At 37.3% G+C, this 22,914-nt stretch overlaps 2 protein-coding genes across 2 annotated transcripts in view; both read right to left on the bottom strand.

The window, feature by feature from the left end:
* Positions 1-22,914, bottom strand: part of LOC139166873 (complement factor H-like) — a 1,233,958-nt gene that overhangs the window by 453,736 nt on the left and 757,308 nt on the right. The gene's annotated exons all lie outside the window — the stretch shown is intronic.
* SLC9A4 (solute carrier family 9 member A4) overlaps positions 4,501-22,914 on the bottom strand; it is a 32,439-nt gene continuing 14,025 nt past the window's right edge. The window contains exons 5-13 of the mRNA XM_070751839.1: positions 22,545-22,747; positions 21,781-21,867; positions 20,281-20,351; positions 18,431-18,552; positions 16,722-16,761; positions 13,085-13,181; positions 8,556-8,687; positions 6,938-7,031; positions 4,501-4,888 (exon numbers count right to left, since the gene is read on the bottom strand). Coding sequence (XP_070607940.1) covers positions 4,509-4,888; positions 6,938-7,031; positions 8,556-8,687; positions 13,085-13,181; positions 16,722-16,761; positions 18,431-18,552; positions 20,281-20,351; positions 21,781-21,867; positions 22,545-22,747 — 1,226 coding nt within the window. The 3' untranslated portion in view covers positions 4,501-4,508. The remainder of the gene's footprint in view (positions 4,889-6,937; positions 7,032-8,555; positions 8,688-13,084; positions 13,182-16,721; positions 16,762-18,430; positions 18,553-20,280; positions 20,352-21,780; positions 21,868-22,544; positions 22,748-22,914) is intronic.

Below are 22,914 nucleotides of genomic sequence, written 5' to 3'. Positions count from 1 at the left end.
TGGAGACTGTTAGCCTACAAGCTAAATTTCTGAGAAGCATTTATACAGGGTCACCGATAGGGCAGTACTACCGGTAGTGGCGTCAGGGGCCCGGCCATGAGAGGGGCCCGGCGATTGAAGAAGACCGGTACCGGCCGTGCAGGCAACGTGAGATCTTAACACAGCACTTTCGCACCCGCCGTGGCTCCTCCCCGCTCCGCCCCGGCTGAGCGCGGCACTTTCAAAGTGCATGGCAGTTATGCCTCTGCGCCCGTCTGAATTGGCTCCACCCCAGCATGAAGACCGGGCTGGACTGGGGCCCGGGGGAAAGCGCCGCACCATCCCCTGAGCCGCCTAGCCCGGGCGCCGGAGAGAGAACAGCCGGCATCAGAAGAGGACAAGTACGGCCAGGAACCAGCAGACGGTGAGCGGGAGGTGAGAAGCCGAATCCCTCCGCGCTGTTTGCAGGGGGAATAAGGGGAAATCGGGGGGGGAGGAAATCCAGGAGGGGAGGAGTGGGGGGGAGCGCCGGCAGTTTATGCATAGTCTCTTTGGTCTGTTTAGTGGCCAAGGCGAGCGCCGTGGCATACACTGTATTTTACTACCAGACTTCTCCACCATCAGGAGGAAGAGCAACTGCATGGAATAGACAGGCATGGGTGCTGTGAACTTGATAGAAAGGGGGCGGGGGAGTTTGATTCCCTCAGTGATCCATGGGAGGAGATCCACCGGAGAGGGTTAGGAGTTGCTGAAATGGGCCTGGCTCCTTCCTTCCTTCCTTCCTTCCTTCCTTCCTTCTTTCCTTCTTTATTTTCCTCTCCCTCTCTCCTTCCCTCCCTCCCTCCTTCCCTTCTTTCCCTCTCTCCCTCCCTCCTTCCCTCTCTCCCTCCCTCCTTCCTTTCCTTCTTTCCCTCCTTCCCTCCTTACTTCTTTCTCCCTCCCTCCTTCCCTCCTTCCTTTTTTCCCTCTCCCTCCCTCCTTCCTTCCCTCCCTCCTTCCTTCCCTCCCTCCCTCCTCCCTCCCTTCCTTCTTTCCCTCCCTCCCTCCCTTCTTCCTTCCTTCTCTCTCCCTCCTTCCCTTCCTTCCTTCTTTCCCTCTCTCCCTCTCTCCCTCCTTCCCTCCCTCCCTCCCTCCCTTCGTTCCTTCCTTGAGCTCCTTAAAAGTTGGAGCGGGCGCTCTTTGCAATGCCATATTATAGGGGAAGAGCATCAACTAGTGGGTGTCAAAAGGCTGCTCCATGATGCCTGCCCGGTTGTAGCTTTCACGAGTACTTCTTGAGTACATGCAGATAAATAGCTTCAAGAGCCTTACTCAGTGTCACTGCTGTGCCGCATTAGACCGGGAGCACCGGTGTTTCAGGCTTTCAAGTCTTACCTAGACATGGGTGATTAAACTTGAGGGGGTTTCTCTCCTCTTTTTTTGCATGCCAATGTTGTCTTGGTGTGTAATTACAATGAATTTGGTCAGGTAGCTGAGTCATCAACATAGGCTTTATGCTGTTATTTAGTGGTACTGAAAGTGGTATAAATAATCAATGTAAAATACTAGACATAGTTGGTTCTGGTGCGTAGTGCATTATGTCATGTAATATGGCAGTGTAAAGTATTGCTAGTAAATTATGATGCTAGACTGTTCATTGCTGAAATATTGTAGCAAGGTGTAACTGATGAAAGGAACAAGCTATTTAAAGGAAATTTATTTATTTATTTATTAGATTTGTATGCCGCCCCTCTCCGTAGATTCCATACCCTCTGGCTGGCAACTCTGATAGTGTGGTTGCAGTATTTTATAAAAGGATTTTTTTTTTAATGTATCATATATAGCTGGAATATGTGACCCAGTTTTAAATACTTCCAAGAATGTCTCTCTTACTGATAGGGTTTTTTGTTGCTTTGTTTCTGTTTTTTGCAATTTGCTTGTGGAAATCTTTTTGTAAAATAGAAGACAGAGGCATATTGATTTTAATTAAAAGCTGATGATTTTATTTGTTCAACCAAAATGATCTAATTGGGAAGTAGTCAAGTTTTGCATTTGTATTCATGTGATAAATGTGTATACATATATCTGCCTAACAAAGTAGTTCAGTCAGTGGATAATCACACCATCCCCAAAGCTATTGCTATATGCTAAATAATAATAATTAATAAATGAATTAAAATACAGTGGGTTATCCCTAAACTCTCATGAAGTTGCTGGCATCATGCTTAAATATGTATGGAGAACAAAAAGCACCTGCCATTACTACCTTTTACTTTGCAAGAGTATCATTTGTTATATGTTGTGTTGTCTAGTGAATATTTGTATATGTTTACAGTTCACTGTGCTTTCCTTTATGATGTCATATTTGCACTATAGTAATAAACATACTTGACCAAAAGATTTAACAAAATGACTCATATTATTAACCTGTCAATCAAGTGTACCTTTTTGTAGTGGCAGGGTTTAATTTTTTTTTTGTGAAAGGTAAATTTAATACATAATTGGTATGTCGCAAAATAAAGTAGTTTTAAAATGGCGGGGAGGGGGGGGCAGACACTTAGGCTGTATGGGGCCCCAAAATTCCTGATGGTGGCCCTGCATTTATATAATACTTATGCTACAACCAGTGTACAATAGACATCTTGAATACTGTTTTTAAGAACAATATATTCTTTCAGAGATAGCTATTATTATCTTTTAAATAACATCTATTATCCCTGGAAAATACATTTTTATAATATATAACATACCAGTATGTTATATATGCAAATCTAATAAATTATTATTATTATTATTAGTAGTAGTAGTAGTAGCCTGTCTTAGTCTTAGTTTTGAAGACTGGTTAAATAAAATATTATTTCCTGATAATACAGTATCTTTATGTCTGGTGATAGGCAAATCAGCTCTTAGTACAGTGATACCTCGTCTTATGAACCTCTCGTCATACAAACTTTTTGAGATAAGAACCCGGGGTTTAAGATTTTTTTGCCTCTTCTTCCAAACTATGTTCACTTACGAACCCGTCACTGGGATGCCCCACCTCCGGACTTCCGTTGCCAGCTGAAGCACCCATTTTCATGCTGGTGGGATTCCCCTGAGGCTCCACCTCCGGATTTTGTGATTTCCAACTCTCCTTTCATAGAGCAGTAGTTCTGGAGACATACGTTGTAAGATTTAGTAATGCTTCATGTGACAGAATTATAAGCAATTATAGGCAGACTTATCTATCATATAGGTAAGGCAAAGTGAGTTGGTGAAATGAGTCCATGTCACACCACCTGAGAAAATAATCACTACTCATATTCTCACTAAGGCATATTTTTATTTAAAACATTTGTTTTATGTAACTGGAGCCATGCACATGATTGACACGGGAGAGCTTGAGCAACTCTTGTTTAGGAAAAACCAATAACATTCAATACCTCAAACTTCTTTCACTGTATTGGATTGAAATGATAGGTCAACCTATGCACTGTAATCGGTACAAGTCAACAAATATTGCTACTTAACAAAGCAAACCAGTTCAGCGTAATGGAAAACAAATAATATCCTTAAGCAAGTGCTAGGTAATTATATGTATTTTCACAGATCAAGCAACTAGAGCTAGTTCTGTTAACATTAAGCCTTTGCAAAGCTTTAAAGTTAAATTTTATTGTTTATTATTATTTGTCAAGCATATATAAGATTATAGTAAAAGTATAAACATGTATACATGAGATAGTTTTGATACATTAGGACAGGGACAGAAGGCACATTGGTGTGCTTATGCAGGGCCCTTACAGACCTCTTAGGAATGGGGTGAGGTCAATAGTAGAAAGTCTTAGGTTAAAGTTTTGAGGATTGGGGGAAGAAATCACAGAATCTAGTAGTGTATTCATAAAAGTTCATGAGAAGTACCCTATGAGAGTCATTTCATGGAGCAATAAAAATAACTGTTATCCAGTCTGTATATCTTGATGTTACAAAGCAGCTATTGGAAGTCAAACTAGATTTATATACATGTAAAATAGATATTTTGAAACCTCTTCAGCTATGAAACTTGTGGATGAAGTGCAAAGCTTGTTTCCTTAAAAAGAGTTGGGCAGTATCTGTGCCTCATAACACTTCAATCTGATAAAGTCAAGCCAATTGCGTTGCACACCTGTTCAACTGTAAACCAAATGCAATGTTTTATTTAATAGCCAAGTTCTGTTATTTTCACAATCATTGCAAACATTTTCTTCTGCATTTAGGAGTGAACTGTCAGTCAGATTGATCACAGTTTATTGCAACAAGATTTTCAGTATCACAATCTACTGAAAGGAATAATTTTCATACAGTAAGAGATTTATTATAGATAATCCATATTTAAATCTTTTATTTTGGCCAAACGTCTAAGTATACAAAAATTTTCCAGTTAGACATCTCCAACAATTTATTTATTTATTTATTTATTCATTCATCATTCATTCATTCATTTATTTATTAGATTTGTATGTCACCCTTCTCCGAAGAATTTATGAAACATATGAATGAAAATTGTCATCAAAGCATGCAGCAAGGATGAATATTCATTTTTTTCTTTGAGTAAAGTATCTTTTGGACCGATAAACATGGTTTTTGCCTCTGGTTTCTGCTGCCCATACTACAACAGGTGCTGTAGGGCATGAGGCCCTGTTGACCTCATCATCTGACTCAAGTTCCTGAGTATCAGTTTCAAGAACAGCATTAAGTTGAGGCTTCGGGGCTAAAAGTGGTTTTTGTATTCTGGCTCGCTGATCCTGTTGATTTGTTCTTTTCTGCCTTGTAAAACTGGCTGGTTTAGTTCGTGAATGCATTCGCTCCATTGGGAGAAATTCCTCCAGCTGGCAGTGTTTCTTCTGAGGTGACCTTGGTCCAGCCTCTGAATTATGCATCATGAAGACAGACTCGGAATCACTGCTACCATACCCTGAATTCAAAAAGAAATATCTACATAATTATAGAGAAGAAGTTGAAGACAATGATATGGTGGCCGTGTATTCTATTTGCAGAGATTAAGCAATGATAGTGAGCTCCAGTTATTCCCTGCAGTGCCTGCTGACTCAGCAGTTCAAAAGCAATGACTGTTAGTAGATATATAAGTACCACTTCAGTGGACACATTAGTGGGGATAGAAAAGGAACCCCCATGTGGACATTCCACGGTAATAGTGATGTCACCTGCCATATTTTTAACCTGGAAATGTCTGAAGTGTTTCTGACATGAACACAACAATGACCATTAGAACCAACAATTGGACAACAAGCTAAATGAAGTCACAGTTTTGTTTATCATAGTGATATGCACTATATTTCTATTAAATTATAATTATTATACCTTTGCCTTATACAAAAAGGTTGTATAGATCTAGCTCTCTTTTCCCTTTATTTTGTGGAGGCATCTCTTTTTCTTTGGTGCCACATAAACCAAATTTTAATTTCTACCTCCTTGTCCATAATTTTGAAGATTCTTTTAAAACATAAATAAATATTTATTAAAGAATGGACAAAATTATTGTAATGAAGAAACTAGGGTTCCTTGTGGTTATTTATAAAAAATAGCAACATTTGGTCTACATGATATTGGGTGTGCTAAAATTCTTTAACTGCAAATTCAAGATGAACACTGGATAAAATGTTGTAACATTTATGTGCCACTCAGAGTCACTGATAGCTGATCATAGAAAATATTAAAATAAATAAATAAAGTCTCCTTTTTGCTAAATCCAATTGTCTAAAGCTTTCGCTATACTGAGCAATGATTCGTGTGAATGTTCATCTCTTTTATCTGATAGAGACAGAAATAGAGAAAAAATGAGAGAGAGAAAGAGTCAGAGAGAGGGAGAGAGAGGGAGAGAGAGGGAGAAAGAGATAGGAGGGAGAGAACAAGGAAGAGAGACAGAATGGGAGTTACCTATTTTCTGTAGAAACACAGAGCCACAAAACCTAGGTAGGCAAGACTGGGTGGTTATGTGACTGGTAGTGAGTGACATCGAGTTTTGTGGGTCTGGGGTTTTTGTTTTTTCTGGGAAACCGGCCCAAGTGGCTCTTTGGGTGTTTAAGTTTGCTGATCCCTGCTTTAGCCCATATTTTTAATTAAAGGGGCTCCAGAAATGAAAAAAATACTTGTTTGTAAATATTTTTTTTACTGTATGTGTATTTTCTGATATGAAAATCCTGATATTAAACAAATTTAATAGTCACATCTTTTTTTTATCTACAGCTCATGTTGCTATTTTTTAAATGAATTGCTTCCCTGTGCCTTTAACGAATGTAAAATACTTAAAAAAACATAGCTACCTATTTATACCCACTTAGTAGTTAAAGATTAAGTGGAAACTAGAACTGAGCTGGTAAAATCTGGACAACCGTGTGATAGCAGAAATCTAACTTTTTGGTACCATCTAATAATTACCTAATTGCAGCCATGTGTAAAATAATTTGGAATTCATGGGATGAAAGCAGAACTACTGTATAGCATCTGAGAGTTTTAAAGGCTACCACATTAGCCTAAAAAGCGACATGGTTGCCTTAAGGAATCAAGGGATTAGGGCAATTGTACCTTTAATATGAAACCTTAAAGAAGTTGTGTCTATATTCAGGCTGCTTCCTTAAACTAAGGCATGGTATTCAAATCAGACAATGCTACCCAAATCTTATTTCGCTGTAAAAGATGCAGGAAAAAATATCAGTTGACTTTGATAATGAAATGAATATCATTTTAAATAATACCAATGAAAAAAGTGGATATACCAGTGTTTTCCAGTTGTTTTGCAACTAAAATTTACACAATTGAAATAGTAAACATCTGCAAAACACCAGATTGGTAAGCATTTTAAATACTGATGGATACTATCCCAATTGAAAGCAAAACTTTGCCAAGGTTGTATCTACCTGGAACATGATGGATAATAGCAAAATTAGTAAAGATTGCCAGTAATTTTCCATTTTCTTTTATTGTTTCAATTAAAAAGCCTTACCTGTTAGATCATCATCATCAAACCTAGTGGTTCTTCTAATCGGTTGAGAATTACCGAAGGGCAGGGATAAATAACGTAGGCTTTTACTGGCAGCCTGTAAACAAAATAGAAAAGAGGAGTTACACATTTGCAGAAATTTGTGTGGATTCCATTTTGAATGATCTGAGTTCTTGTTATAAAGAAAAATGAAAATATATAATTGAAATTAGTGCAATTAATACTAACAATATCTTTTATCATAATGATAATATGATTGCATGATAATCTATCATGCATGTGGTATACATGAATTCAAAATACTGGAATAATTCCAACTCCCAACCTGTCCGGAGGCCCATTGATCATCCTCTTTTCTATTGCAGCTAATTAAAAATCTCCGTCAGCTAATCTAACTACTGTTCATCCATATTACTTGAAATCTCTGTCTTTCTAAACTTTTTTTCAATTAAATGCTTCCTGGTTGAACATTCCATATATAATAATATTCTTCTGTTGATAATATTCTTCCGTTAATTCTTTTTTCAAAAAAAGAAGAAAGGAAAATCAGTCACCGTACAACTGATATGGTGCATCCATTGGCTACATCAATTGCTAATGAGCAGCAGTATACACAGTGAAGGACTACCAAAGTTTTTACTACCACACTGTGGGCGTGGCTTATGGAGGACACCCTTCATTTTCTTTCAATACCTTTCAGTGCAAATTGGGTGCTCTGGGGTGGAGCTCCATTTTTGCTACCCCACTGCATCCCCTCACACACACCCACACCCATATGGGCAGTAGCCCACCCCGGAGTATACAGAATACCTATTAAGGCACACCTGCCTCCATGGTATTTTCTTTGTACAGAACAAGAAAAAGAGTTAGAAATATAAGCCAATACATTCAAGTGATGAGTTTAAAAACAAAGGGGTGGGGTAAAATTAATGGTTTACAGCAATTCCATTCACTTTCCAAACATGTAAACCTTGGAAACCATCTTGTTCTCATTCATTTCCATATGCCATTCCATAGATTGCCCTGTTGTAGACTTCATTGATTGATTGATTGATTATATTTCTATGCTGCCCTTCTCGAAGTGACTCAGGGCGGTGTATAATATTATAAAAAAACATAATATACATGAGAAATCTAATTATTTAAAAGACATATACAAAGTTAGTAAAAAAACTTAAAACCCCTTATGCAATCACCCACATTCATATGATTCATATCAGTCCGAGACAATCTTGTAACTCACAGTCCCCATGCCTGCTGGCAAAGGTAGGTCTTCAAAGCATTATGAAAGATGAGGATGTAGAGGGCAGTATGTATCTCTGATCCCTTCATTCATTCCAGAGGGCTGGGGCCACCACAGAGAAGGCTCTTCCTCTTGGCCCTGCCAGACGACATTGTCTGGCCAACAGGAGCTGGAGAAGGCCAACTCTGTGGGACCTAACCAACCACTGGGATACATGAGATTAGCCTCTCAATCTATGATTTTTTTGGATCGCATATTTTGCTATTTCTATGCTTTTGTCCAATAGTTAGATAGCTTCTCTCATATTTATTTTGGCTGAAGCTTCAGCAATTTCCATACACTGTGCATAAACGCCATAGCTTATTATGTGAAAGATACCTGTCCTCCCCACGGTAAGCTGTGACCTTTCCTTGTGGCCTGCCGCGTGCTGTATCGATGTCGAATAAGGATTTCTTTGGCTTGCTCTTCATTTGTTTCAGTGGCAAGATTATATCTGTTGTACGATAGTGTCTGAAATGAGAAATGCATTACTTGATATTCCTCCCAGTTTAGATCCCAAACAATACATGCAAAATGACCACTTTATAATAATGTGATTTTTGAAAATCACTACACTGAGAGCTTTAGGAAAACAAATTCTTTGTGTGCCTAATCACATTTGGCTAAATAAAGTATTCTATTCTATTCTATTCTAAATACCCCTCTAGAAGGGTGATTTCCATTGTAGCCAACTTGGCAAGGTGTCTTTACAAGAAAGGGTGCTGGTTCTCTGATTTTTGCTGTGGAGGAAATTCCCAAATTAACAAAAGTCTAAACATCCAGGAGATACAGGACACACTTGGAAGACAGATTAATTCCAGTGATGATTGCCCACAATGCATAGACTATAACCATCATGGTATAGTAAATTTTAAAAAATAGTAGAAATATAGAATTGATAATTACAGTGATCCCTCGATTATCGTGAGGGTTCCGTTCCAAGACCCCTCGCGATAATCGATTTTTCACAATGTAGGGTTGCGGAAGTAAAAACACCATCTGCGCATGCGCACCCTTTTTTCATGGCCGCGCATGCGCAGATGGTGGAGTTTGCGTGGGCGGCGGGGAAGACCCAGGGAAGATTCCTTCGGCCGCCCAGCAGCTGATCTGCTCGGCAGCGCAGCAGCAGCGAGCTGACGAAGAACGGGGTTTCCCCTTTGCGTGGGCGGCGGGGAAACCCCGATCTTCGTCTGCTCGCTGCTGCTGCGGCCGCCCAGCAGCTGATCTGCTCGGCAGTGCAGCAGCAGCGAGCAGACGAAGATCGGGGTTTCCCCGCCGCCCACGCAAAGGGGAAACCCCGATTTGGCTCCTCGCTGCTGCCGCTCTGCCGAGCAGATCAGCTGCTGGGTAGCCGAAGGAACCTTCCCTGGGTCTTCCTCACTGATGCCCCCGCTCGCTCGCCCACCCGCCCGCCGCCCGCCGCCCGCCAGCAAGAGGGGGAGAGATAGAGAAAGAGAGAGAAGGAAAGAAAGAGATGAGAGAGGGAGGAAGAGAGTGTGAGAGAGGAAGAAGCAAGATAGAGAAAGAGAGAGAGAAAGAAAGATGAGAAAGGAAGGAAGAGAGTGACGTCATCGGGTGGGAAAAATCGCGATATAGCGTTTCGCGAAGAACGAGATCGCGAAAATCAAGGGATCACTGTATACCAAAACGGATGAATTTTCTTAATTGCAAAATTGACAAACTAAAATTATCCCCTTGTAGATTAACAGATGTATTTAATATATTTACTTCTATTCCTCAAATATAATTTTTTCAGGAAAGGTTTTACATCACCCTTTCTCAAAATTTTCATCACAGTAATATATTGGACACTTGTCTTTTCAAATCTTTTATTCTGATGTATTTATCAAATTTTAAAATGGTCATCAATGATTCTTACAACTTTTGCCAATTTAAAACCAAGTTTTAAATATTGAAACTACTTGGCAATGTTGTTTCAACGCATTTAAAGAAAGATGATAATTAAAAAGAATTATTTTAAAAATTAAGAATTAATTTTAAAGGTGTTACTTTATAAGCCAACCAATGATTTATAGTTGAGTCTTTGAGGCCAATGCATGCTATAAAACTCATTTTAGTCTTTAGTTTAATCAGATTGGTGGTTGCTACTATGCACTATATTTGTCAACCTAGAAACTAAACCAATTTAATTGGAAGTTTAAAATAAGGGGTGCCTGCCACCTAGTGCTCATCTTTAGATTCTATTCTATTTCTGCACCCTTTTTTCCTAACTCGTCTCATATAAATCTCAAACATTATAATTAATTAAAACATAATTCGCAGCTAAGAAAAGGAAACATTTCTTTATCTAATAGATGAGAAATTCTGCCATCCAATGTAGGTTAGCAGGTAAGCAGAATAAATTCATGAAGGATCCAGTTAGTAGTCCTGATAGTTGTTTAGTACTTCTGAATTACCGGTAACATATATCAAATCCCAGCAGCTAGTTCTCAAGAAGATTTTGACCCTGTTGGATTTGGTTTACCTGTCTATAACACAGAATGCTAGATTAGATAACCTTTTGGCCTGTCATTCTTTTTTTTAAAAAACCTTGTGTTTGTTTACTTATAAATTATAAATTTATATTTCAATAAATAATATTTATTTATATATTAATATTTATTTATTTATAAAATTATAAATTTATACATTAAATTTATATAGTCACCCATCTACTCCCAAAGGAGAGCCAGGATAGCGCATAGCAATAAATAAAACAACCAAGGTAAAACTGATTAAAAAATCTAAAAAGTCAGAGTAATAAATAACATAATAACCAAAACATTAGCCTTGAATGAACGCAGAATAAAAATGGACCTATTAGCAATGATGGAATCTTTGATAACCCTCAGAATAGGCTGTCAGGGTTTTTCAAAAATTTGGAAGGAGCACAAGGATCCTATAGTCTTCAAACTTAAACACTTTAACAATATGCTTATCATTTTTGAAATATAATTCTAAGGTATGTTCGAGAAGGCAATTCTAAACTCCTTCCTTTTTCCCCATTTCAGTGTCAGTGAAAGTGATCTTACGATTTCCCTACAAACACATTAGAAATATTAGAATGAATTAATTAAAAACATTGACCCAATCTCTTCTTAAAAACCCTGCTGTTCTGTTTGGGTCTATTTGACCCGAAAGAAAGTTTGAGACCCTGTAAAAAAAACTTCCCTGCATATCTGAAACTTGAAATTACATGGCTTTGCCACATTTGAGGGGTTCTTTGTATGAGGTTTTTTTGGCGGGGTTGCTTAGTTTTTGCTGGGCACAATGACTATATACTTGTTCTGTTCCTGGGTCTATTTGACCCAGACTAATAAAAAGGTTGATTTTAGCTACTGTCATTTTTTTTGAATACCTATTGATCATAAGAGCTGGGGTGGCGCAGCAGGTAGAGTGCTGTACTGCAGGCCACTGAAGCTGACTATAGATCTGAAGGTCAGCGGTTCAAATCTCATCACTGGCTCAAGGATGACTCAGCCTTCCATCCTTCTGAGGTAGGTAAAATGAGGACCCGGATTGTGGGGGCAATAGGCTGGCTCTGTTAAAAAGTGCTATTGCTAACATGTTGTAAGCCGCCCTGAGTCTAAGGAGAAGGGCGGCATAAAAATAGAATAAATAAATAAATAAACAAATCAAAAATGAAATCAAAAATTAATGTTTATTTATTTATTTTGCTCAAAAAAAGCCTACCCCCATCCCGGCTGTTTGCAATTATGTTCGCTTTATATGTAGACCAGGCTGCAAGTTCCAAATTACATCCTTGTTTTTAGTACAATGGATTTCTTTCATAAAATTAGTTGTCTGGGTACATGTACTTACTTTTCTGTGTACTTCATCTCATTTTTCAACAGGGTGCATATTGTAAAGTCATTTTGGATTACTGTGCCATGAAGCAAGGTAATATGTGCCATCGCACATATCATATCATCACATATCACATCACATATGATCACATATCATATCAGATATGATCACATATCACATATCACATCATCCATGCAATCAATAAATCAATATATCACTGCTGTGATATATTGATTGCGTGGATGAGCATTGAGTACAGATTTGAACCGGGTCTGTTTCAGGGCCCCATCACACACATAGAGATGCAGCCTGTGATTGTTATGCAAGTGGAATATGAAGAGGAACATGATAACCAAACAATTAGTCATATGCAAGAAATCTATTCTAAAAACAAGGATGTAATTTGGAACTTGCAACCTAATATTTATTTATTTATTTATTTGTTTGTTTGTTTGTTTGTTAGATTTGTATGCCGCCCCTCTCCACAGACTCGGGACGGCTCACAACAATAATAAAACAATGTACAGAGAACAAATCTAATATTTAAAAATATATAAAACCCATTATTTAAAAGAACATACAACACAAGCATACCATGCATAAAACTATAATAGGCCTGGGGGGAGATGTCTCAATTCCCCCATGCCTGACGGCAAAGGTGGTGAAAAGTGAACAGAATTGCACACAGCCAGGTAGCTGGCCCTTTTCTAAGCAAAATAAATAAATAAATATTGATTTTTTTTTCATTTCATTTTTCATTTGTTTATGATCAGGCATGTTCACATTAGTATACCAATGCAATAGGTATTCAAAAAAATACTTACAGTAGCTAAAATCAACCTTTTTTTAGTCCGGGTCAAATAGACCCGGGAACAGAACAAGTGTATAGTAAACGTGATCAGAACAGCAGGGTTTAATATTATTCTGCACTTCAGTCACAATCATAGCTTTCACTGCAGGCAATTCTGCCACCACTGACTTTTGCTAAGGTGTGAAATAATTCAAACATGATCTTTTCTTACGTAACCGTGGAACAGGTTATCAGAATTGAAAGTACACACCCTTTGCCTCACTTGGTACATATTATGTGCCAGTATGTTCTGCAAAGATTCCACATCTTTGGGGGAAAGTTTCTGTATTCTTTCATTCCTGCGCCTCCTACAAACAAATGTGAAGACAAATATCATTTTGCTTAAGCTAAAAGTTCAATCGTTATTTCACTAAAATAGTTTCGCCTTCATTCTGTAATCAGTTATTGTAAGTTGACTTTCTTAACAAAAGATGGGGAAGAACAAATTGCTTAATTTCTTTGCAAGGTGCTTATGTATTATCACTATTAGCTACAACAGTCTTCTTAGTAAAAAATAAAATAATTTATTTATTTTATTATTTATTTTATTTATTATTTGGACTTGTATGCCGCCCCTCTCCGAAGACTTCTATAATGTATAAAGTATGAAGAAGAAATTCATTATATAAACCACATATAAATGCAAGTAACACCATTACCATTAGTATCACACACACATAAACTTTCTTTGCGTATATCAACATATTAAACTTTCTTTGTGTATATCAACATATTAAAATCAGAACCAATGTTGAATTACTTTAAAATGCAATTAGTTTTATTGGTGAATCAAACTGAGGGATCAGAAGCTTAAATAAAGGGGAGAAACCCTTAAGATCAATTTTTTAAAAATCTATTGAAATTAATAGAATTTAAATTAAATACTCAGATATCCTGAATATTACAAACTAATTCTTCTAGAACAAAAATTCTTAACCAGCACCAATAATATCACAAATTTAGAAGTAGTCTGGTTGGAAAATAAAGTAACTCACTGAAACTTTGAATTTTAAAAATTATATTTTAGAAATTATAATTTTAGAATTATGTTTAAAAACATAATTATAGAATGCCTCTAAACAGATATTTTTATTTCTCTCATGCTAAGATCTAATTCTCAAAGTAATTTTATTGGACTTCATATATGGCAGGTTGACAACTAAGTTCTAGATAGTGTACAGCACAGTTCTAACTGGTTCTTTAGAACCTTTAGTAAATTGGCAAGGAGGTCATGGAGCCACTTCTGTCGATGTCAGCTCATGGATGCTGCCATATTGGATTTTCACTTCTGCGCATGCGCAGAAGCTATTTTTTTAATTGCTGGGGTGATGTACCTGGTGTGACCCTCAGCAAACCAGCAGCAAAACAATCCACAACTCACTCCTGGTGTACAGATATAATTTTTGCTAGAAAAAAGTCTACCATTTTAGTCTTGTTATTCTCAAATCTATCGTGTTATATGTTAAAGAAACTTTAAAAACAACATTCTATTTTAGGCCAGTCTTCATAGTAAAATTTTATTAACAATATTCCAGAGACAGGACTTTCCCGAAAATATGAAAGGGTTTTGTTACTTTAATAGCAACAGCAATAGCACATAGACTTACACAGTGATTTACAGTCCACTGGAAGAGTTTACAGAGTCATCATATTGTCCCCAACAGTCTGGGTCCTCATTTTACCCACCTCGAAAGGAAAGAAGGCTGAGTCAACCTTGAGCTAGTGAGATTTGAACTGCCAAATTGCAGCTGACAGTCAGCTGAAGTAGCCTGCAGTATAACACTCTAACCACTGCACGACCTCGGCTTGGTGGTACAGATAGAAATAAATAGAGATTTAGGTGGTACAAAAAGATAGATTAAAGAACACTAAAAATTGTAGGTCCACAAAAAGAAGTTGTCAGCATCAGGGAGTCACAAAATGTGTTTGAATCAATTAATTGTCAAATCTTTGTCTAGAAACAGTTTCAAGGAAGTAGTCACTACAACTCTGCTATCATTATATGAAACTCATTTCTGATGAGTTTCCTCAAGACAAAAGAAAAAGCTCATTCATGAGGTTAGCTATTAACCAAGGAACTTGATAACAATTCTTTAAGGGAGAAAAGCCATGGTTTCTGTCCACTCCTTTCCTTTTACAGATAGAGGTATGCGCCATACAACTTATAGTACAGATCTGTTTCAAGTAAAACAAAGGAAACCAGCCAACAATATTTTTTTTAACTGAAAAATATTCTTTGTGATTATATTCTACAGTTTTAAATATCAGATATAGTGAAAATCTTACAGTTAAATAAAATGGGTTACTTCAATGAAATGTTCTTTTAAAGTAGAGTCTAATTTTGTCTTGATTCTTCATCCCATGTTATTATTCTTTATTTTTCTTAGTATGGTAATTTCAAATATACTGTGATTTTTTAAAAAGGCTTATTGAATATGTGTGTATAGCTAGGTATGTACATTGTGGCTATATAATCAGAATACAAAAAGCAACTCATTATTAAGGATTGTTACATATTTTCAGATTTTATTGCACTACAATGCTTTAAAATTAATTTAATATATAGTCATGGAAACATCTAGTCAATCGACATCATGCATTAGTTATTCTAATCAAATCTGCAAGCCAATAGTGTGCTGTGGGGTTGTGCAAATTAAATTGTGCATGGCTGTGCCATGTGGAAGCCTATCCTATTTAAATATATCAGAGTTTATGTAAATACAGGAATGTATGCTTAGATCTCTGACGTCTCAGCACACACTGAAGAATTAGACAAAGTTTTGTTCATTCTAGCTCCTACGTAATCTAAATTAGGGTTAAGTTGCAAAAACCCAGTTGACCTTTGGATGGCAGAAAGAGCTAATCTTTTCTTATATCTCTTTGTTGCCATGTCTAACATGAAGTGACATTTTTGCAGACTAAATCTCATAGACCTTTTACTTTTTTCCACACAGTATTTATTTAAAAAATTGTGAGGTGCATCTTCTTTCCAAGTCCTCATATTCAGAAATTCATTAGAGTGAATCTAATGAATCTCCCTACTTCTTTCTTTCTTTCTTTCTTTCTTTCTTTCTTTCTTTCTTTCTTTCTTTCTTTCTTTCTTTCTTTCTTTCTTTCAAAACATAGAAACATAGAAGACTGATGGCAGAAAAAGACCTCATGGTCCATCTAGTCTGCCCTTATACTATTTTTTGTATTTTATCTTAGGATGGATCCATGTTTATCCCAGGGATTTTTAAATTCAGTTACTGTGGATTTACCAACCATGTCTGCTGGAAGTTTGTTCCAAGGATCTACTACTCTTTCAGAAAAATAATATTTTCTCATGTTGCTTTTGATCTTTCCCCCAACTAACTTCAGATTGTGTCCCCTTGTTCTTGTGTTAACTTTCCTATTAAAAACACTTCCCTCATGAACCTTATTTAACCCTTTGACATATTTAAATGTTTTGATCATATTGTTGGTTGGTTTCCTTTGTTTTACTTGAAACAGATCTGTACATGTCTTTCTTTCTTTCTTTCTTTTTCTTTCTTTCTTTCTCTCTCTCTCTCTCTCTCTCCCTGCCTTCCTTTCTTCTTTTCTTCATATCTCTCTCTCTCTCTCTCTCTCTCTCTCTCACACACACACACACACACACACACACACACACACACACACCTGTTCTTAGTAGTTGCCAAACATAAGTACAGTTTAAAGCAGTCTTTTCTGAATACCGGCTGTTAATTCAACTTCATTGAATTCTTCCTCAACACTGATGGGAGCTTCTGGAGGTTCTGAATCTCTGGCTCTGGCAAAGAGTCCTGTCCAGCTTCCTCATTGCCTGACTTGGTACCAACTGCACAGGCCACTGGTGCAGCACCACATCAGCCTCTGCACTGACGGACTCAGCTATCAGCTGCACGGGCTGCTGACGGCCCAAAACACTAGCATGTGTTGTTACAGAAGTTTTCATTTCTCTCTATAATATTATAATTCTCGAGGGAGGGTCAGAGAAAGGAAGGTGAAGGAGCAAGTAAGCAGTGGCCTCTTCTTCCCAAAGGTAATAGAGGGGAGGGGAAATATTTTTTAAAGAGACTGAGCAGGCAGCAAGCAGCCCAGAGCAAGTTAGTGGGGGAGGGGGAGTTTAAAAAGACCGGTCAGGCGGCAGGCGGCGAGTGGCACAGAGCGAGTTAGTAGGGAGAGGGAAAAAAGTTTAAAGAGACCAGGTGGGCTGCAAGAGGTGCGGAGTGAGTTAATTGAGGGAAAGGGAACCTTTCATAATGGGAGTGGGGGGCAGCGGGAGGTGTCTCACCCTTTGCATATAGGGCAAGGGCCAGGAGGAGGAGGAGGAAAGATCTCACTCCCCTCGCCCTCTAAGCAGCACAGCATTTTTCACCAATTTTCGGCTTTTGTTTTGCTTCCATGCATGCGTGGAAGCAAAAAATGCAGAAAATTGGTGAAATCTCACATGCGAGAGTGTCCTCGTGCAAGATTTGGCTTCTGTACATGCACAGGAAGCTGAGTCTTGCGCTGGGAGCATGAGAGTGTGCACCTGCCACCGGGAGTGTTCCGGGAGCATCGGACATGGGCAGCCGTTCACTGAACCTAATCCTGCTCTACTAACTAGAACATACAAAACATTTGCTAGACCAATTCTAGAACATCTGTCTGGAAACCTCACTGCATATCAGACATTAATACAATTGAGCAAGTCCAGAGATATTTCACAAGAAGAGTCTCCACTCCTCTGTTCACAATGCAATACCTTATGCCACCAGACTTGAAATTTTGGACTGAGACAACTTAGAACTATGCTGTCATCTGTTTAACCTAAATGTAGTACATAAAATTATCGGCTACAATGTCCTACCTGTCAATGACTACTTCAGCTTCAACATAACAATACACAAGCACACAATAGATACAAACGGAAGGTAAATTGCTCCAAACTCAATTGCAGAAAATACGACTTCAGCAACAGAGTGGTCAAAGCCTGGAATGTACTACCTGACTCTGTGATTTCTTCCCCAAACTCCCAAAACTTTAACCTTAAACTGTTTACTGTTGACTCACCCTATTCCTAAGAGGCATGAATAATTATTTATTATTAGTAGTATTTATTAGACTTGTATGCTGCCCCTCTCCAAAGACCCTGTCCCTGTCCTAATGTTCCCTCTTATTCGTAACCATCTCATGTGTTCATAATCATTTCATATATTCACAATCATGTTTATAATTTTGTTTGTGATCTTATATATGCTTGACAAATAAAAAAAATTAAATTAAAAACACCTTTTTCAGTAGCATCAATCCACACAGTCAGCTACCAATTACTGATCTATAAATTATCCATAAAATGTGCCCCCACCAGATGTGGTCTTCAAATGTGGCTAAACTGCTACAAAAACCATTGCTTCTCATCATTAGCAATGTTGACTGGAATTAATCATCTGGAGAACCATGGGTTATCATTGTTCAATAAATTCCTTGATTAAGCAAAATATTGTCCTGACAAACGTATGTTCTTAACATACTTACAGAGAAGATGATTTGGACGTCATAGGTGTCATGTTGCCACTTTCTACCATTTCAATGAGTTGTCTGATTTCCAGTTTCTTATATAAAGATACAAGGCTGGATTTAGGCTGCTGCTTGTGCAGTAGTATCTTCTTCAGAAAATTATTGTCAAACTTCTTAAATCTGGTAAGAGCAATAATCGAGATGTCAAACATTGTTCCTGCATTAATTACTTTACAAACCCAAAGAGTTTTCATGTTTTTCCAAAACCAAAAAGCAGCAGCAGCAGCTCAACTCGTGTCAAACTGCTAAGAAAAGAAAAATCAATCTACTGTTACCGGGACAAAGAGGATAGAAGGACAGAGTACACTTTGGATTCTGAGACCCAGGCAAAATCCTGAATTCTTTTATACATATTCAGCACGCTGGCAGATCTTAACAGCTATTTATCATTCAGTAATTTGACAATAAATTTCTTCTTATGGATAAGTATATGAAAATCAACAGGGAAAATACAAATGTGATTTAAAGCCGTGATGGTGCAGTGGTTAGAGTGCAGTACTGCAGGCTACTTCTGCTGACTGACTGGCAGCTGCCTGCAATTTGGCAGTTCAAATCCCACCAGGCTCAAGTTAACTCAGCCTTCCATCCTTCCGAGATAGGTAAAATGAGGGCCCAGATTGTTGGGGTTAGAGAGAGCTGTAAAGCACTGTAAAGCAATATATAAGTCTAAGTGCTCTTGCTATTGCTATTAATAATTTAAATAGAGAATTTAGTGAATATGCAAAATGATATACTATATTTTTTTAAATATAAGATACACCTTTTTACCACCCCCCCAAAGAGGGTGAAAACTTGGGGGTATCTTATACACCAAATGTAGCTCCACTCAGCCACCCCCCACCCTTTGGTCTCTGCCTCTCAGCAATTTACTTCCTTGCAGCAAGCAGCCTAGAACCTAATTAGCACAAGCCACTGATTATATGCTTCCTGATCCTCAGCTGATTGATTGAAGCTGCAGGCAAACCCACATGCTAAAATGAAAGTGAAACTAAAGCTGCATGGAGGCAAATTGCTGACAGGGAAAGGCAAGGCAGAATTTTATTTTCTTGTGCTAATCAGACTGTGCTGAAACTGGCTGTTGTTTGCTGCAAGGAGGTAAGTCAATAACTATAAATGAATGTTCAAATTATGAAACTTATTTTTTAAAGACTGCTTTGTTATTGTTCTAGACAACTTAACAAAATGAAGAAGCTTTTTAAAATAAATGTTGATCTGAAGAGGCCCAGTACTATTGTATCTTCTTTTAAATAGTAGAGAATAACAATAGTTACAGAAAGCCACATCAATTGTAACAGAATCTGTAAAAGTATAATCTCAAATGTAGCAGTGGTCCTGTTTAATATTAAGATAACGCAGCTGAGTTAAATCCTGATTTAGTCATGTTTAGAGTAGATATATTTAATTAATTGGGAGGAGTTAGTGTGAGTACATTTAGGAAAACTTGCTGGCATTAATAGTGTATAATTTTACAATTCTTTGCTATTTCTATTGGTAAAACACACATGTACAGAAATACACAGCAAACAGTGTATATCCTCTGTGCTTTTTTTGGTTGCTGTTTGCTGATTGCTGGGAGGGAAATTGCTGGGCGACAGAGGTAGATTTGTTTTTTCCTTATTTTCCTCCCCCCAAATTAAGGTGTGTCTTATACTCCATTGCATCTTATACTCCAAAAAATACGGTATTCAAATGCTGAGTGAAGATATATTCCAATCCATCCTACTTTAAATTAAATCACCCCTACTTATGCCTTTCTTTAGTTTTCCCAGTTTGGTTTAATTTTAGTTGATTCAGTTTAGCTTTATCCAGTTATTTTATTTTGACTAATAATAATGGACACATACTTACTTGTCTCTCAGTTGATAATGGCTCCAGTGTCCACATATATCTTCAATTCCAGCTTTTAAATGATCCATCATCTATAGACATAAAACATTTTATTATGAATTAAAACTTCCTTTTATTATTAATAATTTATAATATAAAATTTAAAAATGCAAAAAAGTAGTAATAATGATAGGGAAGGGAACAGTGTAGAAGAAGGTGGGAAAGAACAAAAAGACGTTGACTTCCAATTCCTTTTGGTGTAGTAGAATAAAATAATAACCTCAAATTTCAACTTTTTTACTTTTATATAACACAGGTAGTCCTTGACTTACAACAGCTCAGTTAGTGATCATTCAAATTACAACAGTGACTTATGACTGGTTGTCACACTTACAACATTGCAGCATCCCTATAGTCATGTGATCAAAATTCAGAGGCTGGTTCATATTTATGACAGTTGCAATGTCCTAAGGTCATATGATCACCTTTTGTGACCTTTTGACAAGCAAAGTCAATGGGAAAACTAGATTCATTTAACAACCATGTTTCTAAATTAACAGCTGCAGTGGTTCACTTAACAACTGTGAAAAGAAAGGTCATAAAATGGGGAAATTTACTTAACAAATGTTTCACTTAGCGACATAAATTTTGGGCTCAATTGTGGTCATAAGTCAAGGACTATCTGTAGTATAACTTGTTATTTCTAAAACAACAAACCTATGTAATTGGTTAAACCCAAAATCAAAGTTTATTTTTTCCCACTTTAAGCACAAAGTCCAGAAGTGGTTCCATGAATTAAATTTATTGCATCCTAACATAAGTACATAACAGTTTATTTCAAAACATAATTCTGCAAATAGAAATAATGGAAGTTCTCACTGTTTATCCTGTAGTACCTTGATTATAATGTTGTATATACTAAACCAAAATCCACAAATAAAATTTATCCTGAAGTGCTGTGTTCGACAGAGCAGCCCCTCAATATGAATATACCTCCAAGGTAATAAGCATTTATCCTATACTATTCTTCAAATATTGTATAAATAAAATCTATAATAAAGCATAAGGACCCTTAGAACTGTGGCTTTCTTCGGCACTAGCATCATCAAATAATATTTTTTCCCAAATCTCAACACATGAAACATTGCATCTGCTGAAATATTTTTTTCTTATCTCTTGCTTCTACAGTCAAAACCTGTCCCAAAACACTAAATCAAAATAAAATAGGAGGAGGGGGAGTCCTGAAAGACTGCATTAAATCAAAACTGCAGCTGTTCCCAACAGCCGTAAAAAAGCATTTCTCCAATTCTTTGAGAAGCAGGGGAAATCCCAAAGGTCAAAAGAACCATTAGTTGATCAGGTTTTCACGTTTTAAAGTAGTACAGTACATGCTTTGAGGCAGCTGATCCCAATTGCAAACCTTAAATTAAAAATGGATAGCTATTCCTAGACCTTTGGGGGCAATAATTTATAATCCTCCTATGTTCCTGTTGTCAATTAATAATATAAAATTCAACTTACTCGAGTATGAATTTCTTCATTTATTGACTCTTTTTTATTGGTCTTCTTAACATCTAGGTATTTTACCAGTGGTCTAATGGTGATTCCCTTCGTTTGAAATAAAGAAAGAAAAAAGAAGAAATCCAACCATTAATTCAGTGGTTCTCAACCTTTCTAACGCCACGACCCCTCATGTTGTAGTGACCCTCAACCATGTGTCTAATGCCAATTCTCCCAACAGAGCTTTAAGCTGATTGGCAGGAAGGTCAGAGGGACACGCCTACTGTTACACCTGATTGGTCAGATTGTAAAAATATGTTCCAAGGCACCAGAATAGAACCTTTAGTTCCTAACACCATGGGAAATTTGTCTTTTCCCATGGTCTTAAGCGACCCCTGTGAAATGGCCGTTCGACCCCCAAAGGGGTCCCCACCACCAGGTTGAGAACCACTGCATTAAACTGTGCAACTAAATAGTATGAATAAAATGCCAATAGTATTAATTGAGGCCTAGCATTTTTCTACCCCCTGATTAATTCTCATGCCAAAATAGTTCCGGGGGTGGGGGGTGGGGGACTTTCTGGTATTTTAAAAAGCCATTTTTACCAGTATGATGCATTTACCCACGTGCACAAAATCACAAGTCCATTTTTGTAAGGACACTGGATCAAATTAGATGAATGGATGTGGAAGATCTTCAGGAGGTATATGTTTATACCTCCAATAAAAAATTGTTCTAATCTCTGCAAGATGCACTGATACTTTGGGATGAAATATTCTCCTTACCTGAATGAAAACAGTAAAATATATCATCACAATAGTAGATGTGATAAACATCTTCTTTCTAGGGAAGAGGGTAGTAGGAAGCAAAAACGCAAGGGAGAAGCTGCTGGCTCCTCTTAACCCACTATAGGTAACAATAAGTTGGTCCTTGAGAGTAAAATTGTAAGTGCGGAACTTGTTGCAAATGGAGAAAAGAAAGAACACACCTAGGAAACAAAACAATAAAAAAATACTTAACCCCCTAATAAAACAGAACTGGAAACATGTGCATTATGCAAACTATCAAGCCAAGCAAAGAATACTATATATAGAGATGCATGTATAGTGATGAAAGATCTAACATAGCTTGCTTATCCTGCCTCAAGCAATATAT

This window comes from Erythrolamprus reginae, chromosome 4 (assembly GCF_031021105.1).
Source record: "Erythrolamprus reginae isolate rEryReg1 chromosome 4, rEryReg1.hap1, whole genome shotgun sequence".
In the NCBI taxonomy this organism is placed as follows: Eukaryota; Metazoa; Chordata; class Lepidosauria; order Squamata; family Dipsadidae; genus Erythrolamprus; species Erythrolamprus reginae.
The sequence above is the reverse complement of the archived record's forward strand: the minus strand, read 5'-3'. Positions and strand labels throughout refer to the sequence as shown.